Source organism: Salvelinus fontinalis, chromosome 19 (assembly GCF_029448725.1).
Source record: "Salvelinus fontinalis isolate EN_2023a chromosome 19, ASM2944872v1, whole genome shotgun sequence".
Taxonomy (NCBI): domain Eukaryota; kingdom Metazoa; phylum Chordata; class Actinopteri; order Salmoniformes; family Salmonidae; genus Salvelinus; species Salvelinus fontinalis.
In genome coordinates, this window is record NC_074683.1 from 3,783,057 (window position 1) to 3,810,673 (window position 27,617).

The following is a 27,617-nucleotide window of genomic DNA, read 5'->3' on the forward strand; positions in this document are numbered from 1 at the left end:
TCTTAACTGACTTGCCTAGTTAAATAAAAATGTAAATAGGTTAAACATGGCTATTTTGTGGGTCCTATGTAAGCAGTAATCGTGATCCCTACTAGAGGTGAAGCCAGGAGTGTGTGAACAAAGCTCAGAAGTTAGTATTACTCTTTCAAATGAACAGACATCCTAAATGTGAATAGACATTAGACAAACACATAACATTCCCAAGTATGCTTTAAACATGGAGTGATTTGTATTACTTTTTAATGTGTTTTTTCTCAGAAACAATAAAAGCCATACCGTAAAGCAAATCAAAATACATAAGGTTCTGTACAGGCATAGTAGCACATTCACACATTTTAAGTCTAGGCTATTTCCTCAGTGGGCACACATACGTCAAAGGAGACTTCTTACACAATTTGTTTTTGTTTACTAACATTCGTTTGTGGTAGAGGGTGATTTACTCAACAACCACTTATCACAGGTTGCTCATACACAAATGCAGAATCTAACATGTTTTTGCCACATATATTGTTTCAGTTGTGACTATCAAAACAAATAAGATTAATTGAAAATGGAGGGATTCTCATTGAAGAGGGGTGAATAGTTGAACAAGCGAAGAAGCCACGGGAGAAGACAGTTGAGCTTGAACAGAAAATACCTAGGTGATACAAAACATTGAGTTAAAAGAAGTGGACTGAACATGCAAACTATTTCTGTGTATTTTGACATGACAGAATCCCATTTATAAGTGCTACGTTTTTGTTTTTTTACTGGAGTATATTTGACCATTGAGTTACGGCTACCCTGCTCCAAACATAATTGAATTGAATGAGGACATTCACAAAATAAAAACAGCAAAATATTGACCTAATATTTGGGCATAAAAGTCTTCCTCGTTCAGTAAATAATAATTTAAACTCAGCACTGCCCATTTGAGTATTGCTTGTCTACAGAAGGCCATTGCTGAAATCACAGTTAAAACACTACAGTAAAAACACAATGGGTAGTTAAAATGTGTTTTACCACATGAGGGCAGTAGGCCCTATATAACAACATGTGGAATTGCTCAGGAGAATACTTCTGGTGGTGATTTACTAAACCTGTGATGTTAGATTGAGGATGTAATCAAAGAAGTCATATTTTGCCTCCAAACATTCTGAGAACAGCAAGTCTGTTTACATGAAGTAGTCATTTCAATCATCTCACTGTTTTGCCAACTACAAATGGGTGTTGATATTTCACATGAAAATATTTAAGTGTTTAACTCTGACCATTCCATCTTAGGCCGTTTTCATTTGGACATAAGCATAAAATGTTGTCTCCATTTAAGATGAATCAATGACTTTTGCAACAAAGAACTTTCCTAGCCGCTCTTTCTCCCATCTAACAAAGGACGTTTCCTACAAAGACAAAGTAATGCAGTGGAAAAACATACTCAAAACAACAATGACAAGCTTTAAAATACATACACTTTACACCATATATATTTTGATGCACTTTTTTTTCGACACTTTCAGTAATCTTGATGTAGACTATACAATATATGTATACAAGTAATATGAGTTAACATAGAGCGACAGAGCAAAAAATAAATATTTTGTTGAAGTTTTATATATATCTATATATGTATATTTATATGTATATAGCTTCCTTGTGGGTATGATGTGGGTGTCACAAGTTTGACAGGCTGATGTGTAGAGATAGTGGCCATCTATACTAAGATGGTTGCAAGGGTAGAATATTTGCAATCTTCCAAAGGAGAAGAGAGAGCTTGATGCTGTAGCAGTAACAACCTGGACATAAACTCTCATTGCCCAAACCCGTCCGCCGTTCAAAAATCAGCAGGGAACTCTATTCCAGAGGAGAGGAGTGGCAGTTTTTCAATTTTAATCAATGTTAAACACACAACGGGTAACCATTCAGCCTAACCAACATTTCCCCATAGATGGGTGCATTGCAGGTTGGTCTAGAAGTAGGGTAACAGCAGATTTCAGCTACCAAAGACATTATGGGGTTAAAATACCACTGTGTAGGGGAATAGTTGGACTGAACTGGACAAGCTTCTATCCATCCTCCATCCTTCAACCGTTAAACAGAAGAGGGAAAAAGAACAATGGAAGTTGGAGGAGAACAGTGTGTTTGCCCATTACAAATTTGGTCTGTATGTAGAAGAGAGCAGGTATGCTTCTTTCTTTCTCTTTCCTTTTTTATTACAGAAAGCATAAAAACAAACATTTCAGGCCCCAAGTCATCCACGCCTTACCCAGAAAGCACTCCGTGATATTTACATTAACTCTACTCGCCAGCATGCAAAAATGTCCTGGAATACGCTTTGCGAAGAAGGCAAAGATGCAAACTCTTTAAGAAGAACATACATACAGTATCAATACTTGTATATAGAAAGAAAATTTAAATGAATTTTTTTTGATTAATACTTATTTTTTTACAAAATATAATTTCCAACAGACCTTCCGACAGTGGAATACTCGCCAATGGCTGCTTTAACAAAAATCTTTGGTTGACCAGTCCAAACGCCTGGTAGCTTAACACTTCTTTACGTCACACAACCTTACTTCTTCTTCTCTTTTTTTTATGAACCATGCTCACTGACATCACTGACATAATTTATCCTTCCTGTTCTTGTGTTACCCTGCTAGAGAGATCACAATGGCCCCCCAAAGCCAACATCCCACATAGCCACAACCACAAACTGCACTTCCTCTATCCCCCTAGTTAGCTCCACACAGGAGTCCTTCCAAGAAGAACACACACGTGCGTGAACACCACGTGCACTCACAAGTAAAAGACAAGATCAGAAGGAAAGAGGTGACACATAAGATCAGAACAAAATAGTACAAACAAAATCCAAAATAGAACATACATTTCCTCCGTGGTTAAAAAGAACAGAAAAAAACAGGGGTCGTCAAAAGTTCAGCTCATTGTTTCTGCGAGCCGATCATCACCTTGGAAACAAAGTTCACGATAGCGCTGGCGGGCTGATCGGGGTCCATCTCGGCAAAGAGGTGACTGACGTTGTCAGTTGTGCTTCCTTGCTTCCGAGCCACGAATCCAAAGAACCTAGAAAGAGAAGGGAAACTCTCAATGGGTCTCCTCCAATCAGTATCTTCTGTTTGCCTCGTTCTGAATCTGAGAGGACTGGATTGGTGAAATAAATCTGTAGGAAATTATGAGTCATATATGGAAAGTGTGTGTGTGTAACAAATGGGTTTGAACCCTGGTTGTCTTCACACCACAAGACTGTGTTAGCCCAATGAGCCTATTACTTCAAGCCTTAGGCAAGTTAACTCATCACTCAAGCATGGTCCACCCACTTCCATTATCATTAATGCTTTTCTGTATCCATTTAGAGATATTCTTATGCTCAATAGTTTTTTTTACCATCTCTATAGTTATGTGGTCAATCTCTAGGGGTTAAAGACACACCATGCCACTGTTACCATTTTTACTTATTTACTGCATTGATGTAACCAGGGCCTGAAACTAACTTTTCAGTCTTGGAGCCAGTGATGTAGCCATTTTCTCAGGGTATATTCAACCCACCTTCATCAATTCAGAGAAGATTTTGAGAACTGTCTTCGACTGAATAAGAAGGTACTTTACATACTACGTGCATTTCACATGAGCATGCATCTGAAACCAACATTTCGGACCCACAGCCAGTGTTGCTGCTTTACCAGCCACTCAGACAGCTTTGGTCTGGAGCTACAATACCAGTCAAAAGTTTTAGAACACCTACTCATTCAAGGGTTTTTATTTATTTTTACTTTTGTCTACATTGTAGAATAATGGTAAAGACATCAAAACTATGAAATAACACATATAGAATCATGTAGTAAGCCAAAAAGTGTTCAAAATATATTCTTCTTTGCAGCAATTCGACCATGATTTACGCAGTCTCCTCTGAACAGTTGATGTTAAGATGTGTCTGTTACTTGAACTCTGTGAAGGATTTATATGGGCTGCAATTTCTGAGGCTGGTAACTCTAATGAACTTATCCTCTGCAGCAGATGTAACTCTGGGTCTTCCATTCCAGTTGCGGTCCTCACGAGAGCCAGTTTCATCATAGCGCTTGATGGTTTTTGCAATTGCACTTGAAGAAACTTTCAAAGTTCTTGAAAATGGCCCAAATTGACTGACCTTCATGTAATGATGGATTGTCTTTTCTCTTTGCTTATTTGAGCTGTTCTTGCCATAATATGGACTTGGTCTTTTACCAAATTGGGCTATTTTCTGTATAACCTTGTCACAAGACAACTGATTGGCTTAAGAAGGAAAGACATTCCACAAGTTAACTTTTAAGAAGGCACACCTGTTAATTGAAATGCATTCCAGGTGACTACCTCATGAAGCTGGTTGAGAGAATGCCAAGAGTGTGCAAAGCTGTCATCAAGGCAAAGGGTGGCTATTTGAAGAATCTCAAATATAACATATTTTGATTTATTTAACACTTTTTTTTGGTTACTACATGATTCCATACGTGTTATTTCATAGTTTTAATGTCTTCACTATTATTCTACAATGTAAAAAACAGGACAAATATTTAAAAAAACTGGAATGAGTAGGTGTTCTAAAACTTTTGAACGGTAGTGTATTTTGCTTGCCCTGGCTGTAAACGACAAATGTCTTATATTAATGATTATGATATTGTCATAGTGTTTTGTCTACTTGATATACTGCCTTTAAAGACATTGGAGTTTAACCCAATTGTGCCATAAGTCTCATAACAGTAAATTCATAGGAACTATGATACCGGAGTTTAAAACCTCAAACCATGACATGTTAAAATCTAAAGGTGTGACTGCCAACGCTTGGTATTGTTGGCATACCCTGCCCAGTCACCTATCCATCCATCTATTCCTCCTCTCTGAATCTTTGGTGGGGTGCCTACATCCTTTCTTGTTTCCCCTCATATCATGGCTGAGCTCCAAAATATCGCCTTTCATTTGGTGCAGGTCACGAACTGATGGTAAGTCTGTCTGAGTGAATTGTTTCTCCCAAAGACCATGGTGGTCAAGCTAAACAACTGATCTACCTATCCCTAGTTCTAACCAGTGAAAACCATCCTCTGACAACTAACTGAAAGTATAAATCCCCACCAGTTAGCCAGGCTGCTTAACTTTCTTTAGTGGCAAACGTTGCTCTGTAACTCTCAGTCAAAGTGGTTGGGCTATAAACAGTATATGCAACTACAGAAAGTAATATACTAGGTTTAGGTGTATGGTACTCAGGTGCACGCACACTTACTTGGCTGTGCCTCCTTCAGGTTTGTTCCACCTGTAGAGAGAGAAATAAACAGTATTCTATCACGTAACATTTTGTATGATATATTCATAACATATAATATAATGAGGTCAAAGGTCATTTTAAAAAGCAGAGATTGCTGCTTTTCGATTACTGCCCGCGTACATGGGTGTGTGTGTGTGTGTTTGTATGTGTGTGGACAGCATTAGTGTGCTGTAGCTCAGTTTATACAAAGGGTGTAATGATGATTGGTTAAAACTGCATTCCAGCCGGTGTCTATTCCACAAGTTACCACCGGCTAAATCTATGACATTAAATTGCCTATTTACTCTGTTCCATCTGACTGCCCAATCCACTGTCTCATCAGCCCAGCCAGGCAATTTATAAACTTGATCTCCACTATAAAAAGCAACTAGACATTATCTCACATTTCTTTAAGACTAACATTTAGTTTTCAGCAGCGGGTGATTTGTATAAACCTTGCTGTCTGTATCACTGACATCTGCAACATTGTTTCAATATTCAAATTCCATCTCCAGCTGTCCCATAGTAATGAAGGTAGGAGTCAGGACGAGACAGACAGGCAGGCAGCGTTTCCCAGCCAGTCAAAATCATGAATAAGCTGGCATCATTTTTATGGATATACAGTATATACAAAGTAATGTCAATTGAAAAAGGTCAAACGAAACGAACTGGAGCTAGTTCGCAGCTTCAATTTGAAGTTATTGTGTTAGCTGTGCTGTTGGCTAGCTCTTCTGAACAAAAGTGTCCTGACGAGAGAACACATTTTCCTTGATAGGCGAACTCATTAGCTCATTGTTATGGATGTATCCAAATAAATGTCACTAGAAAACAGCTTAAACAAATGCAAATTATGCTACTTTGTTGTTATTCTGGCTGCACTGTTTGACGTGTTTGTAAGTTAGCCGTAGTTGGCTAGCTAGCAAGCAAGGGATAAGAACGTTGCCAGTCAGTATGGCAATAGAACATTTAATACGAACGACTGGGTCTCGTCCATAGATACAGAACAAATAGACTGAACGACTGGGTCTCGTCCATAGATACAGAACAAATAGACTGAACGCCTGGGTCTCGTCTATAGATACAGAACAAATAGACTGAACGACTGGGTCTCGTCCATAGATACAGAACAAATAGACTGAACGACTGGGTCTCGTCCATAGATACAGAACAAATAGACTGAACGACTGGGTCTCGTCCATAGATACAGAACGAATAGACTGAACGACTGGGTCTCGTCCATAGATACAGAACAAATAGACTGAACGACTGGGTCTCGTCCATAGATACAGAACAAATAGACTGAACGACTGGGTCTCGTCCATAGATACAGAACAAATAGACTGAACGACTGGGTCTCGTCCATAGATACAGAACAAATAGACTGAACGACTGGGTCATTCGACCATCCGGCTTGGGTAGCAACCATAGATGTGTGTCGGGACTATCTGTGGATGGATGAAATAGTATGAATAAATTCATTAAAACAACGTTTTTAAAGAAAATATGTCAATCATTACTTGAATATGTTGGTAACCTGTTGTATAAAAGTGATAATTGTCACGAATATCACCGAAGGTGACTCCCCTTCCCGTTCGGGTGGCGCTCGGCGGTCGTCGTCACCGGTCTACTAGCTGCTACCGATCCCTTTTTCCCTTTTCGTTTTGTTGGGTCTAATTGGTTTCACCTGTTCCTTGTTTGGGGTTTTTGGGTTGGGGTTATTTAAGTTTAGTTAGCCCGCCTGTGTTCGTGCGGGATTGTTTTGCTGTATTTTGGTATAGGAGTGTCTCTGTTTTTGGATTGTCCGCTGTACAGCGTATGTGCCTGTGGAGTACATTATTTTGGAGTGTTTACGCATGTGTTCGGCGTCACCCTCTTTGTGCACGGTTATTGTACGGAATAAAGTGTTTTTCCGAATCCTCTGCTCTCTGCACCTGACTCCACACCCATCACTCTACGCATCGTTACAATAATGCCATCCAAGCCAGTGTTTGGAAGATATATTGGCACGGTTTGCCGGCCCGAGACGAACAACACCCATGCCAATATATCCTCCAAACACCGTCTTCGAGGGCATTGTCACTTTGTGGACTCACTTTCTCTCCTGAGGGTCGATATCACAAAATGTGACAGTGTTGATGGGGTAGTGGCGCCGGAAGAAAAGCCTGTAGGAAAAAAATATGTTTCAGCACATTGCAATATAGCAATTCATAGGCTACTGCGTAACTAGTTACTACAACGCAAGTTGGATTGAACAGAGGCATTAATTGTAACCCTCGGTCAGAGTGAGCTTATCCTGGAAGTCAGTTTCAAATATGTTTTATTGTTGGGCAGAATTACAAATTCAATATACAGTCTTGTGGTAATTCTCTATTTCATACACAAATGCCCGTGCATCCTACTCACTTCCTCTGGTTGTCGGTCAGGGTGATGCCTTGGGCCGACACCTTGAAGTGCACGATGGTTGCGGTGGGTGGGGACACGGCAGCCACCGTCTCCGAGATGGCCTTGGCGACGGCCTGAGGTCCCGTCAGAGACTCCATGTCCACCGAGTTGATGTACAGCACATTGCATGCTGGGAAAAGAAGAGAGAGGTGTAGCCAATCAACACAGTGCATTTCACACTGGAAAGAGGCAAGAAGTGATGCCATGGGCTGTCTGGTTCTTCAATGCTACAACAGATATGGGTTTTGTTGTATTGTTTTCTGATGTGAAGTGACATGATCAATAGTTTACAATTGTTTAATTTATAGGATTTATCATGTATGCTTATGATCAGAGAAACATGATAGAATCTATTACAAATCTCCATTCATCAGTGTATACTATGTAGCACAGCAGTTTAATGCAAAAAAGCAATACAGTACATTCTTGACAGTCTTCAATGCAGTTAATGGAATAATTTCATACATGGAGACAAGACATATATCACATTGGTATTAGTGGGTTTATAGTTCTGCATCTCAGCAGATATTCCAAAAAAAGAGTCATCTGTATTTCCATGCAACACATTTCCATTGCTCTAAGGACGGCACATGCATTCTGGGACAAGGCTGGAAAAAAAGACATCGGACAGAAAACATATCAGGCAGAAAGCTGGACAGGTGCATTGTTGTTGTCTATTAGATGGAGAAAGAGACAAACACACGCGCGCGCCCACACACACTCACGCACACTCATGCACAGACTTCTGAGGTAGACATCAGGGATCTGGGCTAGAATGCAGCAGTCAGGGACCAACAGTCACATATCAGGAAGACAAATTCAAACGAAAGGACACAGGGTTTACCATGGGAGTCAGCAGTGGCCCTCTGCCCTATAGTGACACAGAGGTGATGTCACCAGTGGGGGGAGAACAGTGGAATGGTTCAGAGAATGTCACAACAAATAAAGTCATTTAGATGATCTTTCTGTTACGTAATGCTCAGCAAAACTGCTGACTGAGATATTGCTTCTTACCGGCTCCTTGTTTGAGGAGTTCAGCTGCCGGGTTGGTTGGTGTGGCAATATCCGGCACATCCTCGTGGATATCTGAAACGCAGCAGAAGCAGATTCTGCAGAAATTCCTCACACCACATTGTTGTATGTATCCATGTACATATCCATTCAAGAATACACGCACGCACGCACACACACACTCCTGGCCTCACCTCTGGTAGGAATGACCAGTTTACAGGGCAGGGCTTGTGGAGTCATGGCGTGCTGGTACACCAGAGCCGACAGACATCCTAGAGAGACAACAACACAAAGAGAGATTAGTATTAGTCGTGACAACAGGACAAAGATTCTATAGAGATTACATATCCTGATCCAGACATGTAGATCACACACCCTGATCACACACCCTGGACCCACACTTTCACACGTACCCCATTCCCACACTCACACACACCCCATAGCAACACTTTCACTCACCCCATTCCCACACTCACACACCCATGGTGCATTTCCATTATGGATTTACCCCAGTGTTTTACCAAAAAGCCTCAGACTTTTGTGTTATTAACTCCTGGGACTCACTGGGCCATGGCCTCAGTGGACCTGCTCTGACTTGGTGCCAACGAAAGGCTGTTGGGGCATTTCAGGTGGCATTTACATACAGGTAACAATCGCTAATTGTAAACATGAGTTTACGCCTTCGACGTTTAACACCTTCCCACAAAGCAACTGTTTTAATTGTGCAGAGGTTGTTGATTATGCTCTTCACAAGTCCTCACTCAGCCCTAGCTATGGAAACACTATTTCCTTAGTATAACATCAGGGTGTATATTGTAACACTTGTGTTACAGTCAAAAATCAGCACCAGTGTCTAATTTAACCCCACATCCCTCCCTTAAGAAAATAATTTGTCACGACGCGGCCCCTTTGAGCGGCTGTTCATGTTAAAAGCATTAGCATAGTTAGCATAGTGTAGTTATCAACTGTATTACAGTGAATCCTCTCTTTGTCTACCAAGCCGTCATATCGGCTTATCCCACTAGGGACTTTCAGTGTATCATGTCAGTAACCAATGGTAGAGTTGCTAGGGTTTGCGCAGATATCCAATGTTTTGCGACACTCAGAATATGACTGGTGAGGTAATAATACATTAATAAGTGACTGTAATCGATAAGATATGAAAATATCTGAAGAATTATATTCGGGAAATTGGAACTCTATAAACAACATTTTTCATTAACCTCCTAGTTAATTACCATTCTGTGATTCGTTGAATTACGTTGAATTTTGTTGATAATATACAGTCTTCACATTATTTGACAGCAAACGCTACGACAAATTCAATAAGTAATCCAGAGGATAAGGTTCCTTCAAGAGGCCCATTTTTAGACTGATGCTGGCTGACTTGTTAAGTCATCTCTAAATGTGTGCTTGGGCCAGTAGCCATCTCCCTGTGGTTCTCAGTAAGAGGAGTCTAACACACACATGCATACAGTATTTCATATCTAGATTTGACACTGTGAAAATTGCCTTCATTTAACAACAGCTCAGATGTGGGAGGGAAGGTAGCTAGCTACCAGCTCTGGGTTCAAATGCTATTTGAAACAACTGGCACTGCAGGCAGGCTAAAGCAAATGAAAACGTATTTGAAAGATTTGAAATGGTATTTGAACCCTGGTCTGGAGCTAGCTAGGCTCCCCCGCACCTTCATGATGATCTTACACAAGGCTCCTGTAGCCGCATGCTTTGCAGCTTACGTAAGCCACCCAGCCCTATGTTATCATACTTTTTTTGATCTTACTATCATCCTTTTGCACCCGAAGGATGGGGGGAGGAAAAGCCTTGTTCCTTTATACTTAAAAAAAAAATACTTTTATACTTTCACTTTTGATACTTAAGTACATTTATCAATTCCATTTACTTTTGATACTTAAGTATACTTAAAGCCAAATACTTTTAGACTTTTACTCAAGTAGTATTTTTTCACCACTGTACACACCACTGTACACATGCAAACACACACACACACACACACACACACACACACACACACACACACACACACACACAATGTGGTCTGCGGATTAAATTAGAGGGGGGTACATTTGAACCATACTAAATGACTTTAACTGATCCCATACTATAATTAGGATTACACATGACGGGCTGGGAGAACGGATACTCTTTCAAAGGCTGGGACACGGGGAGCACAGAGGGGATCAGAGTCATTAGACCAACACAGCCAAGAGTAAGACTTAGTCACCCCAACCACATCATGAAACTCATGTCTGGAGCTCACTCCTCCCCCGTTACACAATCTGAGAAACAAGCCATGTTGTTGTCAGAAGGACCGGTTCTGATAGGTCTGAAAAAAAGATTTTGTCAATGTTCTTTAATCCCTCTGTCCTCTCCCCACTTGCCTCTCAAAACGTCAGAGTGAAGCGAGGAGAGTATTGGGGGAGAATATCAGTGCAGAAGAAGAACCTTGGATCTCCTCCTCCAATGCTCTCCTCTTTTCCCTCTGTGTGAGTGTGCACATAGCCACGGGTAATAGGGGTTCTGAGGGTGCTGGAGCACCCCTTGAAAGATAGGATTTTTTTTTTTAACATATTTTTGGAAAAAATTATTTTGTTCACAAATATAGTGCACTGGGCCTTTACTATACCTGTATTAGCAGACCCATATAGCTGTCTGTAGTGCTGGCCCTCCAAAAATGTCAGCACCCCTCATCAACAAAATAAATCACAGCACCCCCACCCCCACCCCCAAACTACTTACTGCAGCTATGCGCATGCATATATGTGTGTGTAGGGGTTAAAGGTGACTCACCAAAGTAAGGTTCGTTGGGACATCCCTTCAGCTTCACTCCCTTAGGACTTGTCTCAATCAGGAAGTGCCTCACCAGCTCATTAGTGTTGTCACCAGCTACAGGGCCCCCCGAAGGGCAAAACAATATAGGGAAAACAAAAGAACAACACACCGGTGAGCCCATTTATGGTATGTAGACATCACCTCAAATATGGAGGTATTATATGTTATATGTTTTTATATAGGTAATGACTTCTTTCTTTACTCCACCTGACAACAGGCCAAAACAGAGACTAAAATATGATTTTTAATGGAATGTTCTAGGATGAGCTAAGTGGCTAGTTAAGATTGGCCTCTTGGCAGAAAAATAAACTGTGCTGACAACATTCTCCTCCCTTCGTGTGTTTGTGTGTCCGTGCGTGCACAGTGTTGACCTAGAACATTCTCCTCCCTTTGTGTGCACACACAATATTTTGGGGCGTGGTTTGCGCTGAGCCCTTTTTTGTGCAACCGTGAGTGAAAGTGTCATTCCAGTTTATCTAATGTGTTGTGTTATGTTATTAAACATTATGGCCAGTGATGGTGTCTGGCGAAGGACTGAGAACAGTTGTGTCAATTGAGAAGGTTCACTAAATCAGTCAGTGGTGCTCAATTCTCTCCTTTCAGAGGTACAGTAGCTCACTTGATTCAACGTGTAAATTAACACAATAACACCTATGGAATTTTAACAATATAATATGGCTGACCAGAATATAAAACTCTGTATGGTTCTTCAAAAGTATCTAAAACAAACTTTTCAGATTGAGAGATGTTCCATTCTCCATAAAGGTTCTATAAAGAACCATAAAAGGGTTCTATATAGCTGTAACTATAGCAGAACCCTTTTTTTGTGCTATATATAACCTTTTTAAATTGTTCTTTATAGAACCTTACGAAGGGTTATTTATAGCACCATACTGGTTCCATTTAGAACCTTATGAGCATGGTTCTTTACAGAACCTTAAAAAAAGTGTTCTATATAGCACCAAAAAGGGTTCTGCTATGGTTACAAGCCAAAGAACCCCTATCTGGTACTATTAAGAACCATTATGTTTGTGTGTGTGTGTGTGTGTGTGTGTGTGTGTGTGTGTGTGTGTGTGTGTGTGTGTGTGTGTGTGTGTGTGTGTGTGTGTGTGTGTGTGTGTGTGTGTGTGTGTGTGTGTGTGCGCGCGCGCACAGGCAGACGTGTGTAGAGGAGACATTCCAATCCACTCCCAGTTATCCCTGCTCTTCTAGGTGTTATTGGAAACATCACAGGCACCTCATACCTTAATGACAGTATTAAGACCCAGGGTATATGTTTAGTAGTGCTGATCGACTGTACAGCCAGACTCTGCTGGAGTAACGATATGCTTTCATCGGGCCCCTCAAAAACACATGATCCACTTCAGAGTTTGTTGATTGATTGAATTAATACGTGAGAGTAGGTGAACGTCATACAAAATGTGGTTGTTCTTTGTATGATTTCACTGTGGACTGTGTGTGTGCTTGTATGTGTGTGTGTGTGTGTGTGTCTCCTTAAATGTAGGGCCACAAGATGACACAACATCACAGAGGTGTAGAGGGCTAATATAATTTTCCATCAGCAATTACAGGTATGAAAGCTGGAGCCCAGTTGGTGATCCAGTACATTTTACGTTTGAGTAGTTTAGCAGACGCTCTTATCCAGAGCTATTTAAAGTTAGTGCATTCATCTTAAAACAGCTAGGAGAGACAACCACATATCACAGTCATGTGTTCATAACAAGTGGGAAACTTGGAAGTACCTTTCTTGGTCTGCTGTACAGTGGGAGGAGGAGAGGCCACTTTCATGGCCAGGCCATAGGCCCCTCGGAAGGAGTGACTGTCCCGAATGACAAAGGCCCCGGGCTCTCTCTCTCTCAGCAGGCTGATGGCTGCAATACACAATAATACATGATTCAATAAAATAACACTTTATTTATCCCCTCAGGGGAAAGTAAGAAAGTATTGCCAGATCATACACTCCTTTGGATATAACACAGAGAGGAGAATAAACAAGGGAAAGGAAGAGGCAAGGTGAGGTCTTTGGGGGAGAGAGGGAGGGTGTGAACAATTATTCTGAAGAGGTGAAACGGGGAGGATTGAAGGACGAGGAGAAATAAAGGGATAGGTAGGATAGACATGGAAGATGGGGAGAGGGAGGGGGAGTCGGAAGGGGATGAGGAGGAAACTTTCCTTGGAAAGGAAGGAAGGAAGACCTTTTGTGATCCCATATTTCAATGTAACTACAGGGGAGAGTTATTAACTGTTGTCTTGTTCAACAAAACAACATGTATTGCATCTCTAACATGCAATTCTATGTATCCCTATATGTCCAAATATGACATTTCATAGACTCTGTAAGTAAGATAGATATACAGTACATGCATATGTTCCCTAGCCACTTAGATTAATGGAGTACATATGGTGTGTGTGTGCGTGTGTGTGTGCGCGTGCATCTGAATGTGTGATGTCATCGCAGCGGAGCATGTGCTTGTGTTTAAGGCTATCTCCATTGACATTTTATTCATTTAGCAGACGTTCCATCCCAGATGATCTAATCCAATGAGAGTGTGAGCAGAAGCAGATGTGGGGGCCAACAGCAGTGACCTCACAGTGAAACATACAGCAGAAGAGAACAGAATAGGGTCATTTAGGACATCTGTGTGTGGAGAGGATGTGTCAGAAGAATCCAAAAGGGTTTACATCAGACACACATCCTAACTCTCCTGGTTACTAAATAAATAACATTCTCAGCCACATTTTACCTTAGATAGGTCTTATGCTAGCTAATGGGATAACTAATGGGATAACTAAGGTAACTGTTCTGTGACAAGCTAGTAACTACACTCTTAGAAAAAAAGTTGCTATATAGAACCTAAAAGAGTTCTTTGGCTGTCCCCAATAGGATAACCCTTTGAAGAACCCGTTTAAGTTCCAAGTAAAACCGTTTCGGTTCCAGGTAGAACCCTTTCCACAGAGGGTTCTACATGGAACCCAAAATAGTTCTACCTGAAACCAAAAAGGGTTCTACCTGGAACCAAAAAGGGTTCTCATATGGGGACAGCTGAAGAACCCTTTCGGAACCTTTTTTTCTAAGAGTGTAGTACATAACATTACACAGCAGTTACTACTTAATTCTCTAATTTCTTCGCATTTTCTTGGAAAACCGAATTATCATAAAACCTACTGTACGTGTTACCTTTAATCTCTTCCCTCTATGACAAGAGGCACAATTACCTTGTTCACGGGAGATGTCAGGCTTGTACCAGAACTTGGAAGTGTCCTGAACAAACTTTACATTCAGCCTGGTCTCGGGACTCCCGTCTAAGAGAAGAAAGAACGACTTGTGTTGAAACCATGTGTAGATTTAACCAAAATCATTTAGCCATTTCACCATGTAAAAAGAGGTATGTTTATATGATACTTCGTAAATGCTGCATGTCACATTACATTGAATCAAGTCCAAAGTCTCAATAGTCTAATTTATTTATTTTTACCTTTATTTAACCAGGTTTGACTCTTGAGATAAAAATAAATTTTTCAAGAAAGAACTGGACGAAGACAGCAGCAGTGATGCTTCATGAGGGTCATCCTGACCAAGATAATCTAATCTACATATCAACTGGACTTCCAAAAAGTACATTAACAGCTCCTTATTGTGTAGAGATAAGCGAATCTGCGCTATTAGCGAGTTAGCTCCTAGTGTCAACCCTCGCAAACACGCCAGTATCTGTATCTGTAACCATATTAGTAGTTGCTGTTTTAACTCTTCTCCCAGTATACTCAGTATAACCCAGAATGGAGCTTTGAAACCACTGCAGATGCAGAAATGGCTGCCAACCAAGGCTCTGGGCCTGATGCCAATTCTATCTGAACCTAGCATCTGGGACTGGCTGGGCTGCCTGGGAGATGCATTCATTCCTTCATCTGCTCTGCAATGTGTTTACGGAGAAAGTAAGTGTGTCCAACTTATAAACCGCCTGCTCAGCTAAAACCATGCGAGTATGACCGCATTCACTTTACTTCACTATACTTTGCTGGCTCTACTCACTTCGTCTGCTTTCACAGAAAAATGTGTGTATGAAAACAGATGTATTTACATTCAACTTATATAGTTAGGTACTAGTGCAATTACAGTTAAGGTATGCATTGTTACATATGTACTGGCAAAGAATATACCCATTTGCGGTTTGAATAAGTTTCATAAGCAATGTATTTGTAAAAAATTTATATACACTACCGTTCAAAAGTTTGTGGTCACTTAGAAATGTCCTTGTTTTTGAAAGAAAAGCACATTTTTTGTCCATTAAAATAACAACAAATTGATCAGAAATACAGTGAAAACATTGTTAATGTTGTAAATGGCTATTGTAGCTGGAAACGGCAGATTCTTTTATGGAATATCTACGTAGACGTACAGAGGCACATTATCAGCAACCATCACTCCTGTGTTCCAATGGCACATTGTGTTAGCTAATCCAAGTTTATCATTTTAAAAGGCTAATTGATCATTAGAAAACCCCTTTGCAGTTATGTTAGCACAGCTGAAAACGGTGTGCTGATTAAAGAAGCAATAAAACTGGCCTTCTTTAGGCTAGTTGAGTATCTGGAGCATCAGCATTTGTGGGTTCGATTACAGGCTCAAAATGGCCAGAAACAAAGACTCGCTTCTGAAACTCGACAGTCTATTCTTGTTCTGAGAAATGAAGGCTATTCCATGCGAGAAATTGCCAAGAAACTGAAGATCTCGAACAAAGCTGTGTACTACTCCCTTCACAGAACAGCGCAAACTGGCTCTAACCAGAATAGAAAGAGGAATGGGAGGCCCCGGTGCACAACTGAGCAAGAGGACAAGTACATTAGAGTGTTTGAGAAAGTTTGAGAAACAGACGCCAGTTTGCGCTGTTCTGTGAAGGGAGTAGTACACAGCTTTGTTAAGGTTTGTCAGGTTGGACTTTTGAAGAATTGAAGAATCTCAAATATATTTTGATTTGTTTAACACTTTTTTGGTTACTACATGATTCCATATGTATTGTTTCATAATTTTGATGTCTTCACTATTATTCTACAATGTAGAAAATAGTACAAATATATAAAAACCCTGGAATGAGTAAGTGTGTCCAAACTTTTGACTGGTACTGTAAGTGAATTTGTCCCAATACTTTTGGGGGGACTATGTGCAAAAAGTGCTGTAATTTCTAAATGGTTAACCCAATATGGATGAAAATACCCTCAAATGAAAGCTGTCAGTCTGCACTTTAACCTCATAGTCATTTTATGATTTCAAATCCAACCTTTTGGAGTATAGAGTCAAAAGAAGAAACAAATGCCTTACTGTTCCAATAATTACGGAGGGCACTGTATCATCCTTGAGAATACACTGAAACTTCACTTCCTATTTCGCTGGGGATGTCAGTGCTAGTTGGGGTGCTCTTTGCTACAGTAGTATCTAAGTTTTAAGAGGGTTGTCAAGGTGGTCTTACCAGACATGTTAAACTTGGAGAAGTCTGGCAGTGTTTGAAAGTAGCTGGTGCTGGGTGTGCTCCCTCCACTCGACATAGGTGAGGACATTTTCCCGTTCAGCGTCCCGTAAGAGAGCCCCCCGTTGGGCCTCTCCCCACTCGACATGCGCCTCTTCTCTGGCAGCTGGGGCTGAGCCTGCGCCAGGGGGGCCGGGCTGCCCTGCCTTAGCCCCATCATCATCCCCCCGTCCAGGTAGCCTGCAGGGGAGAGGGGGAAGGAGGGCGTGGATGGTGGGTGGTATCCTGAGGAGCTGCTCTGTCGGGACAGGGTGCCGTGCCTCTCGTCCGGGGTGGTGTAGCCGCTACTATGCAACATAGGGTGTCGGTCCAGACTCGGACTGCGTTGTGACATCTGGCCGAGGGACGGGTGGTGGTCCAGCACCGGACTATTACCACTGCCCTGCTGGTGGGTGAGGGACGGCTGTCGACTCAGCAACGGACTGCTCTGGATACTGCTCTGGATAGGCTGGCTGTAGGTGAGGGAGGGCTGGCGGCTGAGCACGGGGCTGCCCTGGGAGGCCTGCGTCAGGGATGGTTGTCGGCTCAGGACAGGGCTCCTCTGGGACATGGAGGGCTGTCGACTCAGCACTGGGCTGGACTGTGTCCCCTTGGACACACACGGGTTATAGTGGTGGCGGCCCAACACGGGACTTCCCGCCATTACCATCCCAGGGATCCCAAACTCCACAAAGCCATTGGCAGGAGAGGGCTGGTGGCCCATGACAGGGCTGCCATGATTGGTGGGCTGGTGCCGATGTTGGAGAGAGGGACTGTTGGAGTCGTGATGCAGTGTGTGGAGACTTCCTGATCCTGGTGAAGGGTGGACAGCCAAAGAGCTGTAGGTTTCCCGGGGGGCTACCTCCAGCTGGGCCTGGGGAGGGCTGGGGTCGGTGGAGATGTAGCTCCCCATGAGGCCACTGGGACCTAGGTAGGAGGGCGTGGTGGTGGGGGAGCACAGGTAGGACAGGGTGGGGGAGTTGGAGCTCAGGTAGGAGGAGGTAGGGGTACCCTGTGCTTGAAGGAAGGGAGATGGGGTTCCCAGGGCCTGGAGGTAGGGCTTGGGATTAGCGACGGAGGTGGGAGTGGGGGTGGGGGACGCGCCCTCAGAAGGCTGGGAACGGAAGCCGGAGTCACTGGCCGCTTGTGAGGGGATGTTTGCACTGCTGTCAGCCAATTGGTGCTCTCTGAGGGAGAAAGAGAGATAGAGACACTCAAACACAGTGTATGGAAAGACAACCACAGTAGAATTAACGAAATGCAGTATTAACACCTATGGATCCCTTGCTATCTGTAAACATGCAGTATATTTCAGGAATACTGGTTCCTTACCAATGTCATGTAGTGTAACCAGTGTATGTTTAATGTCATTTAATATACACTCATTGACCAATTTATTAGGTACACCCATGAAGTACGGTTCGGTATGTATGTTTTTCCACCCCTTAATAGTCCAGTTTTGGTGATCGCGAGCCCACTGGAGTGGCTTCATCTTGTTTTTAGCTGAAAGGAGTGGAACTTGGTGTGGTCGTCTGCTGAATTCCGAGGTGCCATTCTGCGCACCACTGTTGTACTGCGTAATCATTTGCTTGTTTGTGGCACGCCTGTTAGCTTGCACGGTTCTTGCCAATCTGCTTCGAACTCATCATCGAGCGGTTTTTGCCCACAGGACTGCTGCCGACTGGATGTTTTTTGTTTGTCGCACCATTCTCGGTAAACCCTAGACACTGCCGTGAGTGAAAAGCCCAGGAGGCCGGCCGTTTCTGAGATACTGGAACCGGTGCACCTGGCACCAATGATCATACCACACTCAAAGTCGCTTAGGTCACTTGTTTTGCCCATTCTAACATTCAATCAAACAGTAACGGAATGCCTCGTTGCCTGTCTGCCTGCGTTATATAGCAAGCCAGTGCCACGTGAGTCACTGTCTGTGTCTATGTATTTGAGTGTATGTATTGAGTGTATGTATTAATTGAGTGTTGTATTAATGTTGTTTGCTTCGTACTCACCCCTCTGAGCTGTGGATTGGGCTGCTGCTAGACAGTGGGAGGTTGAGGGTCGGGGCAGGGTCAGTGGTCGTCTGTCTGGCCAAGATCTCTCCTGGAGGGGTGAGGGTCACAGGTGACCCTGGTGGTCCCCCGCCGGCCACCGCTGATCTGGCCACCGACTCCACGTAGCTCCGCGGCTCTGAAGAGATACAGACTTGGCCATTAAGTGTGATTTAATTTCAGTGTGTACTGTCGTGAAGGTGAAGTTGTCTTCACAGGATAGCTGCACTTTCCCCCTAAACAGTGACAATTCTGTTCTTGTGAACATGCCATAAACTATGAAATTTGTTTTCTTCACTGAATTCAGTATTAGTGAGTTGTTTGGATATCAGGATTTACTGTACTCTGGGTATACACTCTATCTTTAATATAATATTTAAACTCCTACAAATGGGACTACAGAGTTAAGATTTTAGCAGTCCAGAGAACCTACGAAGCAACAATGGGCTTTAGGCTGTCGTTAAATGATTCCTCCTTCATTGAAATCATCATATTCAAGTCATCAGCTGCAGCCCATCAACCAAACTGCAGCATCTTCACCGTTTCCCCATCAGGAGCTTGTCAACAGTGTGTCAGTCAAACAGACCTGCTTGTATGTACTCAGAGACATGTTCTATTGCCCCCTCGACATTCCAATGATGTCCACAAGAGCCTATCAAAAGCACAGTCTGCTAGATCTGAAACCCACGCTAGACTAGAATCTTCTGGAGGGAACAGTATTGCCCACAATAATGACTCCATGGCACATACAGTGACTGAATGGAACAAGAGGGATGGTGACCATAACAGCGATGAGCAAACACAATATGGAACAAAGAAATTGAGAAAAAGTGCATCGCTGTAAGGAATTGTGAAGTCTCAATTGTGAAGTAACACCTGAAATGGGTGGAGGACAGTTGGATGGGAGAAGATGGGAAGAAGAGTGAGGCTCTGCGGTCGTCTATGACAAGGGTTCTCTGGGGAAGTTAAAAAATGCTTGATGATTGGGCGATGTTCTTACCTTCCTCGTCCTCACTATGTTCAGCGTCTGAGGCGCCGTGACGGACGGAATTCAAAGAAAGAAAGTGAAACAAGGAGTCAAGAACAAGAAGAGAGAGATAAAGGGAGGGAAGAAAGGAATGAGAAGGGAGGAAGAGGATGAGAAGTAGTGTAAGGTAGCCAGAGAAGGGAGGGGAAGAAAAGAGGTTCATGGGAGAAAGTTAGAAGACAAAGTATGATGTGTGATAGATTGTAGAGAGGGAAGAAAATTAGCCAAAGTTATATTCAAGCATCTGTAGTTTAACTACAGATGTGTGTGTGTGTGTGTGTGTGTGTGTGTGTGTGTGTGTGTGTGTGTGTGTGTGTGTGTGTGTGTGTGTGTGTGTGTGTGTGTGTGTGTGTGTCAGCGCTGGAATAGTCAGCGCAGAAGGAACTACTGAGCAGTGGGGTACACATTTCATGAGCCAAGTCAAACATCACTCCGAGAGCCCAAGCACCTCATCCAGTAACGAGATATTATTGCTCCTGCATCCGCTAGAACCAAACACTCCATAAAGGCTTAGAGGAGACAATAAAAAAGAGTGCATGTTCAAAGGAGTCATTTGTTGAAATTATATTTCTGGGGGCTCTCTCACATTTAGCCTGTCGGCTGTGTAAATATGGGACTCGTCGCTTTGAAGACTAGATTAACATGCAACCCTATGAAGGTGAGCCATAAATCAAGCTTTCATTCACATTCCTAGGTCACCAAAATCAACCCCAATATAACCACATATGATACAAAAACACTGCTCAATTTACAAGCACTGGTGATCTCACTGGTGAACTGTTTCACAGAAAAGGTGTCTCAAGCTAAAGCTAGGTTGCTATGCTAGCCTTTCTAGCCCTCAAGGGAATGGTGCTAGCTAGCCACACTCTCTGGATTTAGCCCTATGCTAACAATTGTTGAGGCCTCAAGGGTGTAGCACTATGCTAGTAGATGCTATGCTTACATTTTAGCACTATGCTGCACTATATATACAAAAGGATGTGGACACATCTTCAAATTAGTGTATTCAGCTATTTCAGCCACACATGCAATCTCCATAGCCAAACATTGGCAGTAGAATGGCCTTACTGAAGAGCTCAGTGACTTTCAACATGGCACCGACATAGGATGCCACCTTTTCAACAAGTCAGTTCATCAAATTTCTATCCTGCTAGAGCTGCCCCGATCAAATGTAAGTGCTGTTATTGTGAAGTGGAAACGTCTAGGAGCAACAACGTCTCAGCCGCGAAGTGGTAGACCACACAAGCTCAGAGAACGGGACCGCCGAGTGCTGAAGTGCGTAGCGCATAAAAATAATCTGTCCTCGGTTGCAACACTACCTACTGAGATCCAAACTGCCACTGGAAGCAACGGAGGATGCCAGGAGAACGCTACCTGCCCCAAAGCATAGAGGAGGAGTCATTTTTTCCTGGCATCCCCCAAAAGACAGATTTGTCCGTCGGACTGCCAGATGGTGAAGCGTGATTCATCACTCTAGAGAACCCGTTCCCACTACTACAGAGTCTAATGGCTGCAAGGTTTACACCACTCCAGCCGACACTTGGCATTGCACATGGTGATCTTAGGCTTGTGTGTGGCGGCTCGGCCATGGAAGCCCATTTCATGAAGCTCCCGACGAACAGTTCTTGTGCTGACGTTGCTACAGAGGCAGATTTGAATTTGGTGATTCAGGCTAGATGATTCTGTGCTTCCAACTTTGTGGCAACAGTTTGGGGAAGTCCCTTTCCTGTTTCAGCATGACAACGCCCCCAAGCACAAAGCACTGGAAAAACTTGTCTGGCCTGCACAAAACCCTGACTTTATTAAACTTTATTTAACTATGCAAGTCAGTTAAGAACAAATTCTTATTTACAATGACTGCCTACCGGGGAACAGTGGGTTAACTGCCTTGTTCAGGGGCAGAACGACATAATTCTTTTACCTTGTCAGCTCAGGGAATCGATCCAGCAACCTTTCGTTTACTGGCTCAACACTCTAACCACTAGGCTACCTCCCACCCCAACATCAGTGCTCGACCTCACTAAAGTTTGTGGCTGAATGTAAGCAAAGCACCCGCAGCAATGTACCAACATCTAGTGGAAAGCCTTCCCAGAAGACAGGTAGCTGTTATAGCAGCAAAGGGGGGACCAATTCCATATTAATGCCCATGATTTTCAAATGAGATGTTGCACAATGTTATCAGAAAAAAACATTATTCTTATAAATGCTTTGGATAAAGCGTCTGCTAAACAAATTTACACAAAGTTTACATACAATATACTAACTAGATGAAGTGAACATAGCGCTGTAAGATTATGCTAACATGCTAGAGGCGACATTATGCTATGCTTACAGGCTCTTCAAGCCCATGAATGAAGCACAATGGCTAACAGGCAAAGTAGTGCTAGCTCACCTGAGCCACTCTGGTTGAGGTGGATCTCGGCTGGGTTGTGGGGTTTGAGGCCCAGGGCAGAGAGAGGGGTCTTCATCAGGCCTGGAGGGGAACGAGCTTGGCCTAGCAGGAAAAGAGCACAACATGACTTAGCATTTAGCATGCTTCACTACAACAGTCTTAACAGCAAATACCTGTGCTGTTCATGTTGTAACTGTGTATGTGTGTGTGTGTTTGCTGGTTTGGGTCTATGTAAGGTATGTAACGGTGACTAACCCCATTCCGTACAAATTTTCGCCACCGCAGCATTCAAACGAGGCTGCAATGAAAACTAATGGGACTGTAGCAAATGTATTGGCATCAAAATCTGGGGTGTGAACTAATTTTCGATTCAGCATTGATTTTCATGGGAATGGACAAATAGAATTCGAGAAAAGACTAACAAAAAACAGATCCCTCTGACGCGTCACTACGTAACGTACGGCACGCATTTGGAACTCATTCTGTGTCGTACAGCCTCTTTCCACCAGGTGTAGCCCTTCTCTAGCTATAGTCTTTTATTTACATTTTAGAGGTGATAAGTTGGACAAATCGGGTGACAAAAGCAGTCTCCCCACACAACATATCTCCCCCTTTCACTATCATGCAGTAGGTTTCGCTTCCCCACCCGCCATTTTTAAAAAGACCCGACGGAACGCATTGCATTCTTCAATCATGCAGAGACGGGCAGCATGGAGGTCTCGTCATTGATTTTGCTGGAAAGGGGATAAATTGTGCTTTACAATGGTATTCATATTACAGTTGACCTGGAAGTATTATGTTTTTGGGGCGGTAAAATAAGGTAAATTGTACGGAACAGCGCAATGTTCAACTGTGTGTTAGTTACCGTTACATGTATTCACTTGATAGGGCAATTTTTTAATTCCTGAATTCCAAGACAGGTTGTTCATTGCTGCACATGTTCTATGCCTCATAAATAGGACTGACTGACATGTGTAGCATGGAAACATTAAGGAATGTTTTCTGGGACCTAGAATAACACTAGTCCTAGAAGAAAAAACATGCTCAACTGAGAATATTGTTTGAAAGTTATTTTTTGTCCAGAACTAGGCTTAATCTGGGTCCGGAAGCCAAATGTGTGTGTATACATATGGTACATACAGATGCTGAGCTGTCAAGACATCATAACAACAGAATGTGACACAGTGACACACGACAACATGGGTGATATCATGACGGACACAGCTAGATGTGGGAGGGGTGTGTCCATGCCTCATGCTCTGTGGGAGGACCATGCAGGTGACGTATCACACTGTGACCAGCCTCTGAGCGACACGGTCACAACAAACATGTCAGGATGTAAGCAAAGTTGCGCCATGCACACAAATGTAAATAACAACAGTAACTCACTGACATCTGTATAAAAGACAAGCCTTATATGGCTTAACAAATAAAGATGCTTGGGAGAAGTCGGTGCGTAGCAAAACAACAGAGTGATGTTAAAAGGAATACACACATGACAACAGTCACATGGAGAGCAGTACCTTAGGAGAGTGAGGCTTAGTTATTTTGAAATATTTGTATATGCGCATGTGTGTGTGTGTGTGTGTGTGTGTGTGTGTGTGTGTGTGTGTGTGTGTGTGTGTGTGTGTGTGTGTGTGTGTGTGTGTGTGTGTGTGTGTGTGTGTGTGTGTGTGTGTGTGTGTGTGTGTGTGTGTGTGTGTGTGTGTGTGTGTGAATGAGCATGGGTGAATAAGTGTGTTTCCTTTATATGAGTAATCTAGTGTGGATCTCCAGTCTAGAAGGGGTTGTCTGATAGGATGACTCTCTTGTCTTAAGAGGTACTGCTCTCCAGAGGCATGCTGGGTCAAGCCGTGCGGGGGGGGGGGGGGGGGGGGGGTTGGCTATGATAGGCAGAAGGGGAGAGCTGTAGGTCACTTCAGGGTCGCTGATCCTGGGCCAATGTGGTCAACAGTGGGACTAGGGACGTGCATCATCCTCCACTTACCAAAGAATCCCAATCAATTCTTTGTTCTGTGTGGCAACCTAAATGCCTTACAATGTGGTGGATCGTGTTGGGCAAATGCGTATCGTGGGAGGACACTCTAAAGGTCTAGAGCTGAGAGGGGTCCGTGGATGTGCCGGTGATGAGGATCTGGGTAACCCTAAGCGCTGGTCCATCAGCTCTCCATACCCCGAATTGTAACATTACCAATGGGAGTGATGATTCCAAACTGATACAGGACCAAGCTTGCAGGGCAACATTCAACGACACCACTAGCTCCATAGAGAGCAAACCAACACCGCCTCCTGTCTCGCAGTAATGGTTAGGGTTAGGGGCTAGAACGGCAGAGATAGACAGGGACAGACATACCCAGGGCCCCACCAGTCTATCTAATATCTGTTTCAGTTTCTATTCAAGACATTAAGTGTAAAATAAAGTTGAAGCATATTGAAAGTGGGATGCATACTTGAGTAGTAGCATACTACTAGTAGATCCCTAAATGCTGGTAGATGCATGTAAGTGGATGCATACCTGACTAGAATCTTCTTACATGGACAGAGATATCATAAATCGTCATGGTTTAGCCAGGAAAAATAAGTACTCACTGCATTCCCGCTTCGCATGGAGTTTTTTTGGGGGGGTGGGGGGGGGGGGGGGTGTAACACCTTTGAGGGCGGTAAAAATGCAATGGGCTTTTTATGGGGTGTTTTTAGGGCTTTGCCCAGGGGGAGATGAGGTAACTAGTAGAGCTGGCAACTGACATGGTATTTGAAGGGATAGTTCACTCCATAATTTGTCAAGAGCTTGAAACCACAACTCACGCTATTGTTTGTGTGTAGATCCAGCTCAATGCCTTAACCCAAATGAATGTGGAAGATAGGCACCGAATAAAATCAAAAAATTAGACAGTGCCCATTTCATATGAAATACCTGCCTACTAAATGCATCAGAAGACTGGTGGGATCCCAGGATATGTCGATCTGTGGATGGCAGCACATTCTCTAAACCCACTGAATTACTGCCTGGAAGGCAGGAGAGAAGTGTGATTCTTGTCTGATAGGATGACTCAGGCTTTTCTATGAGCACAATTGCAAACAGTGTGGCCTCTCAGACAGTGTGGCCTCTGCAGTTATTAGAATCTATCCTGACTTCTTACAAATCTGTCTGAATGGGGTTGAAATGGATTTTGTCATGTGGGAAATATAGTTTATTGCCCTACATCTAAATGGGGTCGAATACTCGGGATTAGGAGATGTAGTCTATGATTTTTTTTGAGAAGAAGAAGAAGAAGAAGAAAAATGTTATGGTCCAAGAATTAAAACCAACCAGACAGAGCTAGACTAATGCCACCCTGACGTTATTGACCATCATATCAGTTGTATAGTTTCTACACTCTGAACCTGTACATGCCTGAATAAAACATGCTATTCTCATGTCCTATAATATCCTAGAGAATTAAACTGTTGAGGTTTTCCTGATCAAGTCACATGGTAATGTAACTCCTGGTTAATTATTCCTAGAAATAACATCCTACTCCCTTCTTGGATAAATGTATTTAAAAATGTTCTATGGTAAAAGCCTATATTCCCCTGAGTTCCACAGCGCCTACAGCCAGTCAGAGGGGAGACTTACACAGGTTGAAGTAAGGGGTTTGCGGCGAGACGGGGAAGGCAGGGGTTTGGGGGAACACCTCACCACCAACAGTGGGCGTGGGGCTGACTGGGCCACCTTCCAACTCCTCAAAGGCCTCTCTGTAGCTGTGCATGTGTCTCTGATGGAAGAGAGGACAAGGAAACACACACATTCACGCACACGCATACACACCAAATATATTAGTATTCATTATGGTCATCCTAATCATATATCATCCTATGTGAGACACACTAGAGAAGGTTGAGGCTGTGGGCAGAACATTCTACCTCTTTGGGCCGCCCCCCAGGATTCAGATTTAAGGTGTTGACGAACTCCGGCGAGACACAGCGAATGGGGGAGCGGACTGGGGGTTCGTAAGAGAAGTTTTCATCGTGGCCATTGTGGCATTGTCCTTCGCTGGTGGTGCGGTGACGGGGCAGGGCCAATGTCTCGTCCAATGACATCCCATGGGACTGGACACCTGTCCAGATCATACAGGGGTCACATTTTGTCAGAACAGTGTTTTGTAAAAATATATATATATATATATATATCATGCTGTATCATGTATTAGTATCATGCTCTTTGAAACACAACTTTTCACTTCAAACCAGCAATGTCTTGCACAGCCTTTAATCCACATAAACATCAGAATAAGGAAACAGTCACAAAGTGTTCAAAAGTGAACAGTAAGAAATGGCAAAGCTGACCTTTCAACATGCTACTTGATGTTGAACACTCTAACCAGAACTTTTCTCATTAAAATCAGAGACTGTTTATAAGAGCTCTGGATTGTTCGGAGGGGAACCCTAGGGATCAATGTTCTTGTTGATTGCCACTAGATTATCAGGAACTCGCAGGTACATCAGTGAAACAGTCTAAATTTGTAATTTTTGTTATCTGAGTAATACTCTGTGGCGGTAGCTAATGTTTTGGATGAACCTCAAAAGGCGCAGTAAGCTCATTACAATGAGTTGGTTTGGAGGGAAAGAGAGGGAGCTGCCACTGCCAGTGTAAAACAAAAAGGATTTGCGTAAGATCTTATCTTAATGTGTTAGTTACTGCATGGAAACTTGTTTTTGTTCATTGGTAGTCAGAGACTGTGGGTTAATGTAAGCAAACTACACATTGGTTTTGTATCGAAGCCAGCCTTTCTTAAAAATATGTTTAAGTTTTACCCTAGGTTTTTCAATTTTAAGGTAAAGATTATTCTCTTTGAGGGTCATTGAAAATTGTGCATAAACACTTATTTTTTGCTTTTTCATGCAGGTTTTATGCAATGTACTCTGTAGCTAGCGCTGACTGTCTGCAAAAACAAACTATTCATCTGATTCATGGATTCTCCAGGGCTGAAGTTCTGACATACCCTCCCAAAGATGGAAAAGCATGCAAACACACCCTAGTTCGAGAGCCGAACGTTATGGTAACAGTGAAAAATATTTACGAGCCCTAGCTCAGTCTCTT

General features: G+C 42.8%; 1 protein-coding gene across 11 annotated transcripts in view; it reads right to left on the reverse strand.

Moving 5' to 3' along the window:
* Nucleotides 1-223: 223 nt before the first annotated feature.
* The window catches only part of tns1b (tensin 1b), a 268,646-nt gene continuing 241,252 nt past the window's right edge, over nucleotides 224-27,617 (reverse strand). For 8 of the 11 annotated variants that reach the window (XM_055870385.1, XM_055870379.1, XM_055870387.1 and 5 more), the window contains 17 exons: nucleotides 26,441-26,634; nucleotides 26,154-26,292; nucleotides 22,538-22,639; nucleotides 20,119-20,145; nucleotides 19,080-19,257; nucleotides 17,035-18,257; nucleotides 14,789-14,875; nucleotides 13,315-13,443; nucleotides 11,531-11,626; nucleotides 8,914-8,991; nucleotides 8,723-8,794; nucleotides 8,553-8,579; nucleotides 7,670-7,838; nucleotides 7,360-7,428; nucleotides 5,246-5,275; nucleotides 2,943-3,057; nucleotides 224-637 (listed from right to left, as the gene is read on the reverse strand). In XM_055870385.1, coding sequence (XP_055726360.1) covers nucleotides 563-637; nucleotides 2,943-3,057; nucleotides 5,246-5,275; nucleotides 7,360-7,428; nucleotides 7,670-7,838; nucleotides 8,553-8,579; nucleotides 8,723-8,794; nucleotides 8,914-8,991; nucleotides 11,531-11,626; nucleotides 13,315-13,443; nucleotides 14,789-14,875; nucleotides 17,035-18,257; nucleotides 19,080-19,257; nucleotides 20,119-20,145; nucleotides 22,538-22,639; nucleotides 26,154-26,292; nucleotides 26,441-26,634 — 2,810 coding nt within the window. In that variant the 3' untranslated portion in view covers nucleotides 224-562. The remainder of the gene's footprint in view (nucleotides 638-2,942; nucleotides 3,058-5,245; nucleotides 5,276-7,359; nucleotides 7,429-7,669; nucleotides 7,839-8,552; nucleotides 8,580-8,722; nucleotides 8,795-8,913; nucleotides 8,992-11,530; nucleotides 11,627-13,314; nucleotides 13,444-14,788; nucleotides 14,876-17,034; nucleotides 18,258-19,079; nucleotides 19,258-20,118; nucleotides 20,146-22,537; nucleotides 22,640-26,153; nucleotides 26,293-26,440; nucleotides 26,635-27,617) is intronic. The other 3 variants (XM_055870386.1, XM_055870384.1, XM_055870383.1) reach the window with 3 other exon arrangements.